This window comes from Hypanus sabinus, chromosome 3 (genome assembly GCF_030144855.1).
Source record: "Hypanus sabinus isolate sHypSab1 chromosome 3, sHypSab1.hap1, whole genome shotgun sequence".
NCBI classification, from domain to species: Eukaryota; Metazoa; Chordata; class Chondrichthyes; order Myliobatiformes; family Dasyatidae; genus Hypanus; species Hypanus sabinus.
The window spans coordinates 142,964,908-142,982,894 of NC_082708.1; the positions used below are offsets into that span (position 1 = coordinate 142,964,908).

Here is a 17,987-nt window from a genome sequence, read left to right on the forward strand (position 1 = left end):
TTGCAATGATGTTGCCAGGACTAGAGGGCCCGAGTTATAAGGAGAGGTTAGCCAGGTTAGGGCTTTATTCATTGGAATGTCGGAGAATGAGGGGCAACCTTACAGAAGAGTTTAAAGTTATGAAACATAAAGATAAAGTGCATGGTAGCAGACTTTTCCCCAAGTTAGAGAATTCCAAAACAAGTGGCATAAATTTAAGACAATAGGGGAAAGATTTAAAAAGGACTTTAGGAGAAACATGTTCGTTCAGTGAGTAGAGTGGTACCAGAATAAATGGCTGTGGCAGGTATAATGGCATCATTTAAAAAGCCCTTGGAAAGGTACGTAGAGGAGTGGAGCTTAGAGGGATGTGGGCCATGGGAAATTGGAACTAGCTGGGTGCAAAATGGTTATCATGGGCCGGTTGGACTGAGAGGTCTGTATCCCTGCTGTACTGCTCTATACTGCGTATGGCCAAGTGGATAAGGTGGCGGTCTAGTGATCGGAGAAGGAAAAAGGAGAAGAAGAAGTATGCTCTATAACTTATGGCTTTAAGTTATTGCTCTAACTTACATACATAACTTACATGGCCATAACTTAGCCCATCAGACTGTTCTGCATCACCCTGTCATTCAAGAGAAAATCTCAAACAATCAAAATTTAGCCATCACTCCATGAAATTACATTGAATTATGTTTGTTGATTTCAAGAAAGCTGGGATTGCTCTGTATTTAGACAGTCAATTAGGTCTATATTTACCTAGAACACTTTGAATAGGATTAGGCAGGCTGGATTTGGGGCGGATATGTACCCTGACTGAGGAGTCTAAAACAAGACATATATTCAAGGTCATATTTAGGACCAAGATAAGGGGAAATTTCTTCACCCACAGGTTGGTGAGCCAGTAAAATGTTCTACTTCAGAGGGCTAGAAAGGCTAAATAAAGGAATATAAAATTTCAATAAGGAGATAAATAAAATTTACTGAGCTATGGTAAAAGAGCTAGAGTTATAAAGAAAGAACAAGAACACGGTTTGAGGTAAATACGCAGACATGAATATACTGACCAGCAGAGCAGGCTTGAAGGATACATGGTCCCATCTTACAGTTACCACCTGTATCTAAATGCTTGGGCTCCCCAGGGCAAGATTAACTTCAATGTGAGATTCATGCTGAGTAACAGTCAGTGAAAGAGGAAATCGTGGACTTCCCAAGTAAGTGTAGCCAAAAGCAGATATCTGAGATGTTCAGAAGGTCAATGCCAGCTTCTCTGAATGCTGGGTTTGTAGCTGGACCCACCATTGACCCCATCAGTGGAGCACTTTGCGGAGAAGATCTACATCCATCTATGGGGGCCTAGCACAAGATTGACAACCCTATTCACCTGCCCCATGGAAGGAGGAAAGATCAGCTCAGTCCTTTTTTATTTAACTTTATTTCAGTTTAATGTTTTAGTTACTGTGTTAATATATGTGTACGTAATAAAGAACTTTAGTTCCCAGTGTGCAATGCGGGCAGTTCCCAGGAACCGGGTGTGATGTTGGTGAACTGGGAGTACTATGGCACTAGAAGCCATGATTGTTAATAAATGTGCTAGCATTTGAAAACACACACAAAATTTGTCTTTCATAAAGAACAAAACATGGTATCAGAAGTTGGTGGAGGTCTAATTATGGACCATAACTGAATACAGTGAGCGACTAATTAAGACATACTAGGTTCCAATGGAGAGAATCTGCTGGCAAGAGAGCACACTGCCTCAAAATTAAACGAGTGTCTTAAGTGAGAGAAGTCCAAAAAATTCTGTTATGGATAACTAAAGTTCCCCTGCAACTATGCAGTTTACTGACAATCTAGCTGAAGATTAGAAATGCTTCAAACAGCAATTCACTATAAAGCCACAAGTAGAGCTGGTGGTGTGGAGGAAAAATTGAAAGCGTCTGTCTTTCTACACATAATTGGTGAAGATGCTTCGGACATCTACAACAGCTTCAAATTGATGAGACAGACTTTAAATAAGACACTCTGATGACAAATATTGAGGAGTATTTTGTCCCAAGTAAATATGTAATGGTTGAGAGATATACTTTAAGTTCTTCTTCTGTGAACAGAAACAAGGTGTTATCTTTTACCAATACTTAGCTGAGCTTCACACTTTGAGTAAGTCCTGTAAGTTTGGAGAATTGAGAAACTCGCTACTCAGAGACAAAATCGTTTCTGGAGTCCCAGACTATGAGCTCAGAGAAAGATTGCTCTGAGAAAAGATTTAACTAGAAAAGATTATGAATATGTTTCGGGCAGCAGAGGCCACAGGAGCACAAGCTAAGGAGCTGTACAGAGCAGTAACAACAGTGCATGCTGTGAAAATAGAGGGGCAGAGTGCAATGCATACCCCAAAACAACGGCATAGCAGAGTGGTAGGCTCAAAAAGTAAATGCAGCAAATGTGGAGTTAGCTCATTTCAAAGATGTGTCTTGCTTATGGGAAGTCCTACAATAATTATGGGAAGAATCATTTTGAAAAGTGCCACAAAGCTGGTGCTACCAAGAGGAAGGTGCACACTGTTGATTAGGAAATTGAGGAAGTTGTTGCAGATACTTTGCAGGCTTCTGGTGTTGGTAAGATAGAATGGATTGTTCCAGTGACCATGAATGAGACAATAATTCCATTCAAGCTTGACACCAGGTGAATTGGTCTGTTGTCCATTGATGATTACAAGACTCTCAAAGTAAAGAGCAAGATTTACCCAGTTAAGTCAAAAATGCTGGCTTCACTGGAATGTCCCAGTAAAAGGGGGCTGTACAGTGACCTTCAAGCACAAGAGATAGCATCTAAAGGTACAGTTACTGATTGTTGAAAAGTGAGTACAGTCAATATTAAGCATAACTGCATGTGAAAGGCTCAATCTGGCAAAAAGAGTTTTTGTAGCGACCAAAGGTGACCAGGCAACACTCAATTTAGAGTACGCCGATATCCTTGAGGGGCTCAGATGCTTATCTAATGTAACTCAATAAACTTGTAACAGCATCCATGGGAGATGCAGAGAGGTTATGCAAGAGAAGCACAAGAACCTTCCATAGACATCTGTACCAGATACACCAGCATGACAATCAGGATGCCAGTGCTAAACAGAGTGGTAATGATGAAGTTGCCAGTTTTTCTTCCGTATAATGCTGTTATGGTTCTCTCATCAACTTCCAGTTAAAGACTGGAAATCTATATTATCTCTATAATCCTCACTGAAGGTGGAGAGGAAAAATAAAAAGGAAGACAGGGAGATCACACAAAACCAAATGTCAGAACAATAGCACCAGTTCAACTCAAGCCAACAGGAGGCATTGCTCTTTATGATACACAGCCAACAGAAGGAGCTCTGTGAATTGACACAAACTCAGTTGTAACTTGTACAAAGACTCACTGATCACATGGATGTAGCCCAGGGCTCTGTTATGAAGCACATGGAGAGAATTATGATCACATAACAAGAACATAAACAAGGACGAATAGATAGGACCTTTGCCAAAGGATATGAAAAAAATGAACATGTTGATCAGAGACTAATGAAAACAAATGAAAGCAAATGAAAGCAATACTTCGATGGAGACTAATAGCAGACCAAAAGGAATATCAAACCACCTCAGAGACTGATTGAGAGTTTTAGAGTGAACAAGGGACTGTGTTTGCTCATTACAATTGACATTAATATAAATAACTTTGTTGGAAAGGATTATTGTTTCTTGTAGGTTTATGAGGACATAGTATTGTGTTTGCTTGCTTTAAAGGTGGAAGATCTGTTATTATGTGTGTACATAATTAAGAACAGTTCCTAGTGTACAATGTGGGTGGTTCACTGGGAACTGTGAGTGACGTTGGTGAACTGGAAGCTTGGGAAAAGATGTGGAGCTAGATCTATGATTGTTAATAAATGCTTCAGCTTTGAAAACCCACACCAAGTTTGCATTTTATCAAGGAGGTCTCAAGATGGCGCTTATGGAGTAAACCGCTTTCAGCTTTGCTCCAAACCTTTTACGTCTTTTTAACCTACAAACACCCCTTAAATGATCTTTTTTTACTTATTCTAAAGGGGTTTAAACATACAGAATTTTTCTTTTTAACTATTCAATCTATTTTCAACTCGTTGAAATGTCTAAAGCAAAAGAATCGAAACAGACGAAAGAACCGATAACTTTAGAAACGATTGTAAAGCTTATAGAAGATAAATTTGCGGGTCTGGAGAGAAAAATTACCGAACAGCTTTTTGCGTTTGATGAGCGTTTAAAATCATTCGAAGGAGAACTTAAAACACTTTCACTGGAACTACAAAAACAACAAGCAAGTATTTTGGTACTTGAAGAAGCCGCTCATAAGAAAGAACATATTATCAAAACTTTGCAACAAGAGCAAGCTTCGACTTCTCAACAGATGGATTGTTATAAATCTAAAATTACTGATCTTGAAACTCGCTCTCGAAGACAAAATCTTCGGCTAATTGGGATTCTGGAAAAATTTGAGAGCGGTGATCTTACCGTTGTCTTTTCTAAACTTCTAATGGATGTCTTTGGTTCAGAAGTTCTAGACTCTCCTCCAATAATCGATCGTGCACACCGTGTCTTTCGCTATCATTCTGGTTCAGATAAACCATGGCATGTAATTCTCCGGATCCATTACCCTCACATCAAAGAGCGTCTGATTCGAGCAGCTCGGAAAAATGGTATGATTAACTTTCAAGAATTTAAATTTCGTATTTTGGAAGATTATAGCCCTGAAGTTTTAAAGGCAAGAATGGCTTTTATACCGGTTATGTCGAAATTTCACCAGGAAGGCTACAAGCAAGCGCTGTTATTTCCAGCACATCTGAGAGTTACTTCTGAAGAAGGAACTGTTCTGCTGTTTAAATCTCCAGCGGATGCTCAAAGATTTTTGGAACAATGACACTATATCGGATTGACTAATGTAATAATTAGTCTATAAATTTCGATCTCTTACAGTATGATGGGTTTTTTTTTTAGGTATGGCTGACATGTATTTTTTATATATTGTAAAAGTTTTTTTTGGTTTATTCTGATTTTATTATTTTTTTATATTTTATTAATCTATTAACCTTGAAAATAACTGATTAGGGTTCCTTTTTTAAGTTTGTATAAGCTTTTTTTATAATTTTAACATTTAAATATTAAGATTTTTAAAAATAATAATAATAAAATGGCGTTTCTTCTTCCCGACAGACTCTAGTGCTCCGTTTTGATGTTTGAAAGTTTTAAACTCTCATTTAAAATACTAACTTAGTAGTATTTATTTATGGGTTTTATCAATTTAATTTTTAACCCTTTTGTTATATATATAATACTAATTTTATATTTTAACTTTTGTTATATTAACCCTTTCTTATAATATGGGTTGTTTGTATTTTTTTTCAATTTTTTTTGTCTGAGTTGCCGTCTTGAGACACGGGGGTAATTTTAGCATTAGATTGCCTGCTTGCCTCTTTTTGGCTTTTTTCCTGGGGTTTTGAGGGTGGAGGGAGGGGGATTTTTCTTCTGCTTTTTTCTCTTTTTGCATAGTTCTATTTCATGGGCCTATATGAAACTACAAAAATGCTTGCAGTGCCGTGACTTCTGGTTTCTCCTTGAACTCACTTCCTTCTTCCGGGTTCATGAGTTCACTTTTTTTTTAAACTTGTGTTAACTGTAATAAATACTGTCAATATGGATAGGATTATTAATTTTGTTTCTTGGAATACTAATGGTTTAAATAATCCGATCAAATGGAAAAAAATATTCAAAGTATTCCATAGAATGAATGCCAATGTTATTTTTGTGCAGGAGACTCATGTAAGGAAGGTGGATAGTCAACTTATTTTTAGGTTTTGGAAGGAACAACATTATCACGCAAATTCGCAAGCCAAAGTAAGAGGTGTTTCTATTTTTATAGACTCGTCAACTTCTTTTATACATCATGAAACAATTTCAGATCCTCAAGGTAGATTTTTGCTTATTACTGGTCTACTTTTTAATCAAAAAGTTGTTTTAGTTAACGTTTATGCTCCAAATACTGATTGTCCTGAATTTTTTAAATGCTTATTTACATCCTTTCCTAATCTGAATCAATATAGACTGATAATGGGTGGGGATTTCAAACGTTGTTTAAACCCTGTGATGGATAGATCCAAGCCTACCCAAACTCTTCCGAATAAATTGGCTTCTCTTATTAACTCTTTTATGATTGATTCAGCTATTTGTGAAATTTGGCGTTTTCTACACCCTAATGACAAAGAGTTTTCATACTTTTCCCATGTTTATCATAATTACTCAAGAATTGATTACTTTTTCATTGATCACCATTTACTCACAGATGTTACTGATTGTAAATATGACTGTATTACCATATCTGATCATGCACCTCTGAAGTTATCTATTAAAATAACGGATTCATATATCAATGCTAAATTTTGGAGGTTTAATCCTGTTTTATTGCAGGATTTAGACTTTCTTAACTTTATTAAACAACAAATTGATTTGTTTTTCTCAACAAATTCTACAGCAGAGATCTCTAGTGGAATTTTGTGGGATACTTTTAAAGCATATATTCGTGGACAGATTATTTCATACTCTGCTGGAGTTAGGAAACAAACTAATTCTAAAATATTAACATTAGTTGATAAAATAAAAGCAATTGATAAGATTTATTCAATGACCCCTAGTAAAGAACTTTATAAAGAAAGAGTGGAACTTCAAATGGAACATAGCTTATTATTATCCTCTTCAATTGAAAGTCAGTTAATTAAATCAAAAGCTCAATTCTATATGCATGGAGATAAGTCTGGTAAATTATTGGCTAATCAATTGAAAATTGTTTCGGATAAATGACAGATTACTAGAATTCGTAAACAAGATGGTACTCTGATGATTGACCACAAAGAGATAAATAGAGCCTTTCAAGATTTTTATAACTCCTTATATCAATCAGAATTTACTAAGGACTCTTCTATAATAAATGAATTTTTAAGGAAATTGAATATTCCAAAACTGTTGAGGATAACGTAATTTTAGATACACCTATTACGGAGTCTGAAATAGAAAAGGCTATTTTTTTAATGAATTCTGGTAAAGCTTCTGGTCCAGATGGTTTTCCTGTAGAATTTTTAAAATCTTTTTCTTCTATACTTTCTCCTTGGCTTTGTAAAATTTTTAAAGATGTATTAAGTGTAGGTAAATTACCACAATCTTTTTATGAAGCTTCTATTTCTTTAATTCTTAAAAAAGATAAAGACCATACTGAATGTGCATCCTATCAGCTTATGTCCTTATTAAATATGGATTTTAAGATTTTTAGTAAAATTTTGGCTATTAGATTAGAAAATATATTACCTCAAATTATTTCTGAAGATCAGACTGGATTTATTAAAAATCGCTATTCATCTTTTAACATTAGAAAATTAATTAATATTATTTATACTTCTTCATCTAAAGTACCAGAATGTGTTATTTCTTTAGATGCTGAAAAAGCATTTGACAGAGTTGAATAGCCATATTTATTTACTACAATGCAACAATTTAATTTTAGTTCAAAATTTATATCATGGATTAAATTAATATACCATAAACCTTTAGCTTCGGTTTTTACCAATAAACAAAGATCCCCTTTTTTTCAGCTATTTCGTGGTACAAGGCAAGGTTGCCCTTTAAGACCTTTACTATTTGAGCCGTTTAGATTTAGAACCGTTGGCTATAGCTATTCGTGAATCACCTAATATTTTGGGTATTACCCGTGGGGAGAGGACGTATAAAGTATCATTATATGCTGATGATTTGTTATTATATATATCTGACTCTGAAAGATCTATCCCTGCTATTTCGTCTTTGCTTGCTCAATTTAGTAATTTTTCTGATTATAAATTGAATTTTAACAAGAGTGAACTATTTCCATTAAATATGCAAGTTCCAATTTATAATCATTTACCATATAAAATTGTTACAGATTATTTTACTTACCTAGGTATTAAAATTACTAAAAAACATAAAGATTTATTTCAGGTTAACTTTTTACCTCTAATTGATCAAATTAAGCAACTTGCTATTAGGTGGTCTCCACTATCTTTGTCATTGGTTGGTAGAGTTAATGCTATTAAGATGATGATACTACCTAAATTCTTATATTTATTTCAAGCATTACCAATTTTTATTCCTAAAGCTTTTTTTGATATTATTGACTCTAAAATATCTTCTTACTTGTGGCAGAACAAAAATCCTAGATTGGGTAAAAAATATGTACAGAAGCCTAAGAAGGAGGTTTGTCTTTACCAAACTTAAGATTTTACTATTGGGCAGTCAATATATGGTATTTAATATTCTGGACACAAGAATGGACTATAGCTACTTGCCCACAATGGGTAAATCTGGAATGTAAATCTGTGCAAGATTTTTCATTGATTTCAATCTTAGGATCTTCACTTCCTTTTTCTTTATTCAATTTGAATAAACAGATAACTAATCCTATAGTCAGATATACATTACGAATTTGGTTTCAATTTCATAAATTTTTTGGTTTGAATAAATTTATTTTATCATGTCCTATAATATCTAGTTATTTTTTTCGGCCTTCATCTATGGATCAAGCTTTTCTTTTATGGAAAACAAAAGGTATAACATGTTTTCGTGATCTGTTTCTCGATGATAACATTATGTCCTTTGAACAGCTATCTAATAAATATAATTTACCTAAAACCCATTTTATTAGATATTTGCAAGTTAGAAATTTTTTGTATAATGAGTTACAGTCTTTTTCGGAAGAATGTCCATTGGGCATTACAGATAGAATTTTAGCCCTTAATCCTTATCAAAAGGATTTAGTAGCCATCATTTATAAGATGATTATGAATCTACAGTTAGATGTATCAGAAAAAATTAAGAAGGAATGGCAAGAAGAGTTGCATTGTCCTATATCTACTGAGCAATGGGAAAAAATTTTATTATTGGTAAATTCGTCCTCTATTTGTGCTAAACATGCCCTAATACAATTTAAGGTTGTACATAGAGCTCATATGTCTAAGGATAAACTGGCTCGATTTTATTCTCATCTTAACTCAACCTGTGATAGATGTCATTCTGATGTTGCTTCATTGACTCATATGTTCTGGTCTTGTTCTTGTTTACAAAATTATTGGAAAGATATTTTCAGTATTATTTCAAGAGTTTTAAATACTAATTTTCAACCGCATCCTCTTACTGCAATTTTTGGTTTACCAATGACGGATAATAATTGTTTATCCGCTTCATCTCAACGAATGATTGTATTTGTTACATTAATGGCTAGAAGATCTATTTTATTGAATTGGAAAGAAATTAATCCTCCAACTATATTTCAGTGGTTTTCTCAAACTATCTCTTGTTTGAGTTTAGAAAAAATTAGAAGTGTGGTTTTTGATCCTTCAGTTAAATTTGAAGAAACTTGGAGACCTTTTATTCAACATTTTCACATGAGTTGAATTGTCTTTTCCTAAACCTTACTTATATTATCCTTAATTAATTGGATGGAGGTTCGGAGTTATTGGCGCTACTGTATATGTACTTAATATTATTCAGTGGCCCATGTTGGTTAGTGTTTTTTTTTTTGCTTTTTTTTTCTCTCTTTTTTTGGGGTTTTTCTTTTTTTTCTCTTTTTACTTCTTTGTTCATTAATGTTCTGAGTTTGAGAGGTTATATATTTTTATTATTACATATCTGAATGACTATTTAAACTATTAATTATGTACTCTCAAACATTTTGTATTCATGTTTCATTTATGTTTGTTTAAAACTAATAAAAAGATTTAAAAAGAGAAAAAAAAGTTTGCATTTTATCAAGAACAAATATAACCGTTAGTTTTGGGCATATTAATAAGTTCTCAATTAAACCTACTTGCTTTTTAATTTTACATGTTCTTTATTCATTTTAGATCCACCCTGCCATCACTGAATGTTGCTGAAGTCTGTTACTTCATATCATCCAGTTTACAATTTAACAAATTCACTCAGTTCAGGTCTTATCAATGAGTTATTAAACCAAATGGAAAGGGAATTTCCATTACCACTGAATGTTAGGGAGCTGCCAAATTTGTAGTGAGAGGGTATAAAGTATAGATCTATTAATACAATTTAGAACCACTCTTCAATCTATTTCCAAATGTAAATTACAAACAATCATTAATTTTGAAGTTATAAGAAGAGTTGCATTGAAAAATATAAGCAGGCTAGCAGATCACTGTGGGAGGCCATTTAATATAGATACTTTGGAAACTAATAACCATGAGATAACCACAAAGAAGTCAACGCCAACATAAAAATCAAAGAGAAGGCATACAGTAGAGTGAAAATTAGTGGAAAATTAGAGGATTGAGAAGCTTTTAAAAAACAACAGAAGGCAACTAAAAAGTCATTAAGGTAAAGATGGAATGCACAAAATTAAGCTAGACTCTTTAATGGTAGTATTAAACAGGATACCAAAAGTTTCTTCAGATACAAAGATAAAAGAGAGGTGAGAGTGGACATCTGACCACTGGAAAAGGATGCTGGAAAAGTAGTAAGGGGGGACGACAATGAAATGGTGGATGAACATTTCTGTGGATGCAAATTCTTGACTCCAGCAATATCCCAGTCTTGCCAGATCTCATTATAACTGCAACAGGGTTTAAGAAGCTTCTTGAGGAATTACAGCCTAAGAAAGCACCAGGACCTGGTCAAATACCAGCCATGATTCAGAAGAGTTGTGCTTCTAGTCTAGCTCCCGTTTTGCAAACGATATTCCAGAGGTCTATTGATACCAGGACATTACTGGACAATTGGTTGAAACTGAAAGTTGTTCCAATTATTAGAAGGGCTAGCGCACAAATCCAGGAAATTACAGACTGGTTTCACTCACTTCCATTCCTTGTAAAATCCTTGAGCATATTGTTCACCGTCACATTATGGACCAGCTAGGCAGACACAATGTTCCACCAACATGGATTCTGACAGGGCAGATCTTGTGACACATAACTTGCAGGGTTGATCAACGATTTATCAAAGACCCTTGAAAACAGAAGTCAGGCAGATTTGATCATACTCGACTTCAGCAAGGCATTTGACATGGTCCCCCACCAGAGATTGCTACATAAGCTTGAACACATGGGCATTAACAACAGCCTTCTACATTGGGTAAACATGTTCCTTACCAACAGACAGCAACGTGGGGGCTGAGGGGGCAGAGTCCCCTGAATCTCCAGTAACATCCGGAGTGCCCCAGGGGACCATGTTAGGACCATACTTTTTCTCATTTACATCAATGACTTGCCAAATATAGTCAAGTCCAAGGTCAGACTCTTTGCAGATGACTGCATAATCTATCGTGAGATAAAAAAATGACCAAGATGCACAACTGCTGCAAAATGATATTGATTCATTATGTCAATGGGAGTCTCAATGGCAAATGTCCTTCAACTCATCTAAATGTTATGCTATGCATGTCAGACACAAAGTTAAACCAATCAACACAACATATAGCATGAAAGGAAATATTCTTGAACCAGTCACCCACCACCCATATCTTGGTGTTGAAATTAGCAAGGATCTTAACTGGGCATGCCACATCAATCACATTACAGCTAAAGCAAACAAAATGCTGGGAATCCTGCGAAGAAACCTCCACTCATGTAGTAAATCCGTCAAGGTCATGGCATACAAGACACTCGTCCGTCCAAAGCTTGATTATTGTGCGGCCATATGGGATCCCAACAAGCTAACAATAAGAAGTCCATCGAAAAAATCCAACACTGTGCTGCTCGCTTTGTGCTAAACGATTACAGCAGGAAATCCAGTGTCACTAACATGCTCTCTAACCTTCAGTGGGAACCACTTGAAAACCAACGTACTAAGTTATGGTTAATCTCCATTTTCAAAGAAGTTCACAACATCACTCCATCAAATATCCAAATTTGTCACAGGGTCAGTTCAACTCGACAGCAAACTGGACCTTACATACTGGAAACCCCTTCATTCAACAAGATTTGCTACCAGTACTCCCTCTATCAAAGATCAACAAGAGAATGAAATCAGTGCTGTCAGACCTGCTCAGTATTTCTGACATTAATATTTTTAAAGATAGATCCAATCCAGGGATCTAGTTGAAAAAGCTCACTCTACAATTTAACTCTCACGCCGTTCACACCGACTGCACCTTATAACAGCTGTCCGGCAGAGCCTGCACAGTACCAAGCAGAAGCAAAAGCACACCAATGCTGGCAGTAAACTATGATTCTTTCACCAATTCTCTCTTGTGTGCTTGCCTTTGCTGACAAAGACCTGTTACATCTACAGCAGAAGACTCCAGATGGTTTTTTTAAAGTCTCAACAGTGGACAGTGTACTCATTTTGGATTATTAGATGTTGCACTTGCATGAAGATGTTTGTGACTGGATTGAAATTCTGTGTAGGCTGTCAAATAAGGTGTAACAACTGGGTAGCGTGTGGAAGTGATACCAGAAAAAAAAATAGGTTTAAAACCTCAGTGGAAAATTGACAAGAATGGAAACAAAATAGGATTGCTAAAACTATTTGTTTCCTGACACATCGAACAACCAGTGAATTTGTCTAGATGAACTTAATTTACTTCATCAAGATATTTTAATGTTGTGACAGAGACCTTAATCCATCCCCTTGAGGAAATAAAACTGGAATGTAAACTGTCACAACATATTCCTGCATTCAGAATGCTACACTGAGTAATGATTGTTTTGTAGATGGAGCCAATCACAAGTGCTTCCTTTCGTTTTCTTTGTTTGAACCGTGGAGGCTAACTATGCCCTTTTCAGACTGAAAACCAGATTTAATATTTTACTTCTACTGATGCTATTGATATATTTTCTTAATGGCAATTACATTTCTGTACAGTTGCAATGATTTGATAAAGAATGAAAATTACACCTGTTTTCCTATAAACAAATAGTGACTTTTATGTAGCTAATCACCAATACTAATAATAACAACATTTACCAGCATGTAGATATCAGAAATAGAATATGAGAATGCTTTGTCATTCAATTACTATTAGAAGAAAAACAATGAATGTAACATTAAAAATTAAATAAGTTTTGGACTGCAGAAAACCTTGGTTTTAAAATATCACGAACAACCTCAGTGAAGATGTATTAATCTCTGGGTGTGTGGAAGGATGCCAACTTCTTTTTGGATCAATCATACGTACAACATAGTGACTCTAGCAATTCTATATGTAATATTTATGGGGGTAAGTGTAAGTCAACAACTATAATATTCCATTGATTTTCTTAGTTGAGTCCTCAATCCTTTCATTAAATGTCACATAGTCCTAATTCTAGTAAGCATTTATTAACACAATGGCAATATGGAACATTAAATTCCAGATAAGTGATGAAAGAAAACCTTTAATTGTAGGAGATGCCACTGATAGCTATTCAGGGTATTTTTTTCATTCCTCCCTGTGCCTTGTGGCGGATTGGGCAGCAAACTTGCCATTTCTTTAGCATTTGTCTTTTCTTACAAGGCCAAGTTGCTAGCGAGTCGCTCAATGGATGGAAAGTGGGCAGGGAGCTGGCCAGGATTCAAGCCCGTGACCACTTGCCTCGAAATCTGGTGCAGATGCCACTATACCACCGGCCAGCTATTCAGTGTATTGCATGATATGAAAAAGGAAAAATTATTATCAGACAACAAATGTATTCTTGCTTCCCTTATTTTAATATAAATGTGGGGATATTCTGACTCATGATTACATTATGAAACTTATGACCCAAACTAACCATCCTGCATAGCTTCCATAGTTCACTTTGTTAGAAATTCCATTGGAAGTACTGCATGTGATATGATTACTGTATGTGGGTAGCAAGTATAAGCAGATTTATAATAGACACAAAAGTCGGAATGCATTTGTATACAATGTTGCTTTTTCATCCATTAGTTGGCAAGTCATTCACTCTCTAACAAAGCTTCCAACAATAGTTGTAAATGAGCAAAGTTTTGTGAAAACTTGTGAAGGCAAAAACTGTACACTTTACCCAGCCCCGCAATAGTTCATAAGATGTTATTCCCAAGGACCACCAGTCCACAGGATACGAGTAGCCAGGGCCTCCTTCCAGAAAAGACTGAAAAAGTTCAGGAGCTAGAGAAAAGCAAAATAAAACAAAATTAACCGTAGTTACTTACATCCAAAATAAATATTCCAAGTTACGATTAATAACCACAGAAATAATCAGCACATCACAACATAGCAATGAGTCTTACTCCTCAATTTTTGTGCAATTAAAAGATCCTACAATTTTCACACAGGACAACGTAAGTAATACCATTACTCATATGCAGTCTTGATCACATTTTATAATTTTCAAATATTTATTTTATAACAACAAAATAAACTACTTTATGCATATTTAGTTTAATCTCAATTTATTCATTATTGACTCTCTTGATAAGATTGAATTGGCAGGCGTGTGGAATATATTAGTCAATTTTAATTTTGGTTGGTTTCTGCTATATTCAGTAAGATTAGGCAGCAACATACCTGCCACAATTTTCACAATGCTGGTGCCATTCAAGGTTGCAACTGCAGCCCCTACGCTACTCCCCATATGCTCATGAGTGTGTTGCCAGATTCTGCTCTAACTCCATCTACAAGTTTGCAGATAATACCACCCCAGAAGGCCGTATCTGAAATAGTGACAAGTTAGAGTACAGGAAGGAGATGGAGTGCTTAGAATTAAGGTGTTGTGGCAACAGCCTTTCCTTCAATGTCAGCAAAATAAAAGAGCTGGTCACAAACAAGGGAAAATCTGCAGATGCTGGAAATCCACACAAAACACTCAAAACTCTGGAGGAACTCAGCAGGCCAGGCAGCATCTATGGAAAAGAGTAAACATTTGACATTTCAGGCTTAGACCCTTCATCAGGATTCAAAAGAGCTTCTGATTAGCTTCAGGAAGAGGGGTGGTGCACATGCTCCTGACTACATCAACAGTGCTGAAGCTGAGAGCTTCAATTTCATAAGACAGAACACCATCAACAGCCTACCCTGGTCCACCGATGTAGGTGCCACAGCTAAGAAAGCTCACCACCTCCTCTACATCATCAGGAGGAAAAGGAAATCTGGTGTGTCTCCATCAACCCTTCTCAATTTTTCTTGATGCATTATCGAAAGCATCCTATCTGGATGCATTACAGCTTGCCTCACGACTGCAAGAAACTGCCGAGAGATGTGAAATAGTTTAAACACATGAGAGAAACCAGCCTTCCTAAGCATGGAATCTGCCTGTGCTTTAGTAAAGCAGCCAAAGAAATCAGAATCCACCCATCCCGAACATTCTCCCTTTTCCCTCTCCCATCGGACCGAGGATTCAAAAGCCTGAAAGCACAGTCCACGAGGCTCAAAGACAGCCTCCATCCACTGTTATAAATTTACTGAATGGACTCTTGACCTCACTATTCTACCTTATTCTGATCCAGCACCTAATTGTCTCCCTGCACAACACTTTCTCTTTAGCTGTTGCACTTCTTTACCTCGTATTACCTCAATGTACTCTGCAATGATTTGATCTGTGTGAACAATATGCAAAGACAAGCTTTTAACTGTACATTGATACATGTGACAAAAGTAAACCGATTCCAATTTCTTGGCCTTTTGAATAGTTCTGCTTCCATTGCTGTTCAGCTCTTTCCGGTGGTCCCTTAATGTGGCTGGATCCATCATAAAGGACCCGCAGCACCCACGACGTGATCTCTTCTCATTACTACCATCAGGGAGGAGATGCAGGAGCCTAAAAATCCTCACTCAAAGGAACAACTTCTTCCCCTCCACCATTTAATTTATGAATGGTTCATGAACACTACATCACTAATCCTCTTTTGCACTATTTATTTATTTATAGTAATTTATCTGGAGTAATTTTTATGTCTTGCACTGTAATGATGCCCAAAAAACAACAAATTTCACAACAGGACCAGTGATAATAAACCTGATTCTGAAATTGTGACCTCTACTCTGCTATTAATTTGTAGGCAGGTGCTGATGTGCTTCCTTTTGAAAATTTCTTCTTGATCCCAGAAGATGAGTTGGGATTGGGTTAAGACTTTGGAATACGAGTGAAATGTGGGTCTGGATATTGGGCTCAAGCCAGAAGTTTCAAGTACTGTGAGTACGTATTTATTAGCTTGGGTTGAAGGATAGGAATTCTGGTTACTTTCTACTCTCCTTCATTTTGAAAGACTGAAGCCAATCATTGAAGCTCCATGCAGCCATGTCATACTTAATTAATGCAGTACAGATGGGACAGTCAAAGCTGGGAGTGGTATATAATCAGCTTCATGAATTTTATATTCACTCAGCCAACAAAAACATCAGAGTAATGGAGGTTGTTCATTTTGGAACGGTTACAGAACCTTCCCTAAATCAATTCTGATTTAGTCATTTTACATGCATATCATTAATCCCAAGACTGACTGCTACATGTCATTCCTCATTATGAAGCATTTGAAACCACTGTAAATCTGAATAACAGTCTTTATTTCCAGTACATTTTGTAAGACATTTATCACCACTACTTAATAAACACAACAATATAATACAGATGCATACATTTTCTTATCATTTTATTTAGAGATACAAATGTGGAACAGGCCCTTCCAGCCCAATGACCCACAGTGCCCAGCAACCCACCTATTTAACACTAGCATAATCACAGGGCAATTTACAATGACCAAATATCCTGCTAACCAGTATGACTTAGGTCTGTGGGAGGAAACCAGAGGACCTGAAGGAAACATATGCAGTCACAGGGATTATGTACATTCTCCTTACAATTGATACTAGAATTGAACTCCAAATTCTGATACCCCAAGCTCTAATACTATCACAACTAAGCCTTATGCTACCAAGATGTCCTATTGGAATATGCTGTAATTACCTTGTATTTGACAGTTAAAGAAATCCTGAAGGTAAGTAAAACTAAAACCAAATAGTAATGAGAATAAATGTTTTCAGTATCCAAACTATTGGTTTGATTAGAATATATCCTATTTTGAAAAGGTACTAAAATAAACTGCAATTAACCAAAATATTTAAATTTACATTATTTCTTTTGGAAGTTGCCAGTTCTTTATGGATTATTTTCTGGAACAAAATTCCCAGAATTGAAACAGAAACTTGCTAACATCTGCTGAATTAACCAGCCAAAAACTGCTAATTCATCTCAATCATTTACAGCATTTGCTGTCATTCACGATATTCAGTTCACTATCAATGTAAGTTTGATTTATTCTTTTATACTGCAGATGAATCATATGTAGTTACAGGCTTGCCAAGTTATTTGGCAATACTGTTAACACTGACATCCAGGTTGTATCCAACAACAGAAGTTTGTAATTGCAAACCACAGCTAATCTATGATAATTGTAAATGGTTTTGCCTTAACAAACTCTCAATATCTGCTCGAGGAGGAAACCTTTGCTTTTATCTTTTGATATATACTTTGCTATGTGTGTGTTTTTTGTTTGTTAACAATTACAGTTGTTGAAAATGTACAGAATGAAAATAATGGACAGTGTCAGTAAGACAAGCCGGAAGCATCCTGAACATGAGATCCTGTACTGCAGGACTTAATTCTGAAACACCCACATTAGGCCCAGAAAAGGTGCAAAATGAGTACCAATTTCGACCTGCAAAGACCTTTTAGGTATTATAAAATGTTAGTCCACAATCCTGTGTACAAGTCCTTTTGTACAAAATGTACTTTACAAATGGCAAACTTTATCAATAGAAATGAATGTTTGCATTGCATCTAAATATTATTCAAATATATTCCATTGATTCCTACTCAATAAAACTCAGTGGAACAAAAAAAAAGAAATACCCTTGACATGGCACTGAGTTCAATTTACCATCATGAGTACATCACAATGCAAAGAAAAATGTTCATAATATTGCTATTTGTCACTGGAGAAATGTTGCAAATTTAATTTTGGAATTACAAG

The 17,987-nt window shown here is 35.7% G+C and overlaps 1 protein-coding gene across 1 annotated transcript in view; it reads right to left on the reverse strand.

Moving 5' to 3' along the window:
- LOC132391714 (serine/threonine-protein kinase 32B-like) overlaps positions 1-17,987 on the reverse strand; it is a 309,917-nt gene that overhangs the window by 44,633 nt on the left and 247,297 nt on the right. The window contains exon 7 of the mRNA XM_059965270.1: positions 14,024-14,127. Coding sequence (XP_059821253.1) covers positions 14,024-14,127 — 104 coding nt within the window. The remainder of the gene's footprint in view (positions 1-14,023; positions 14,128-17,987) is intronic.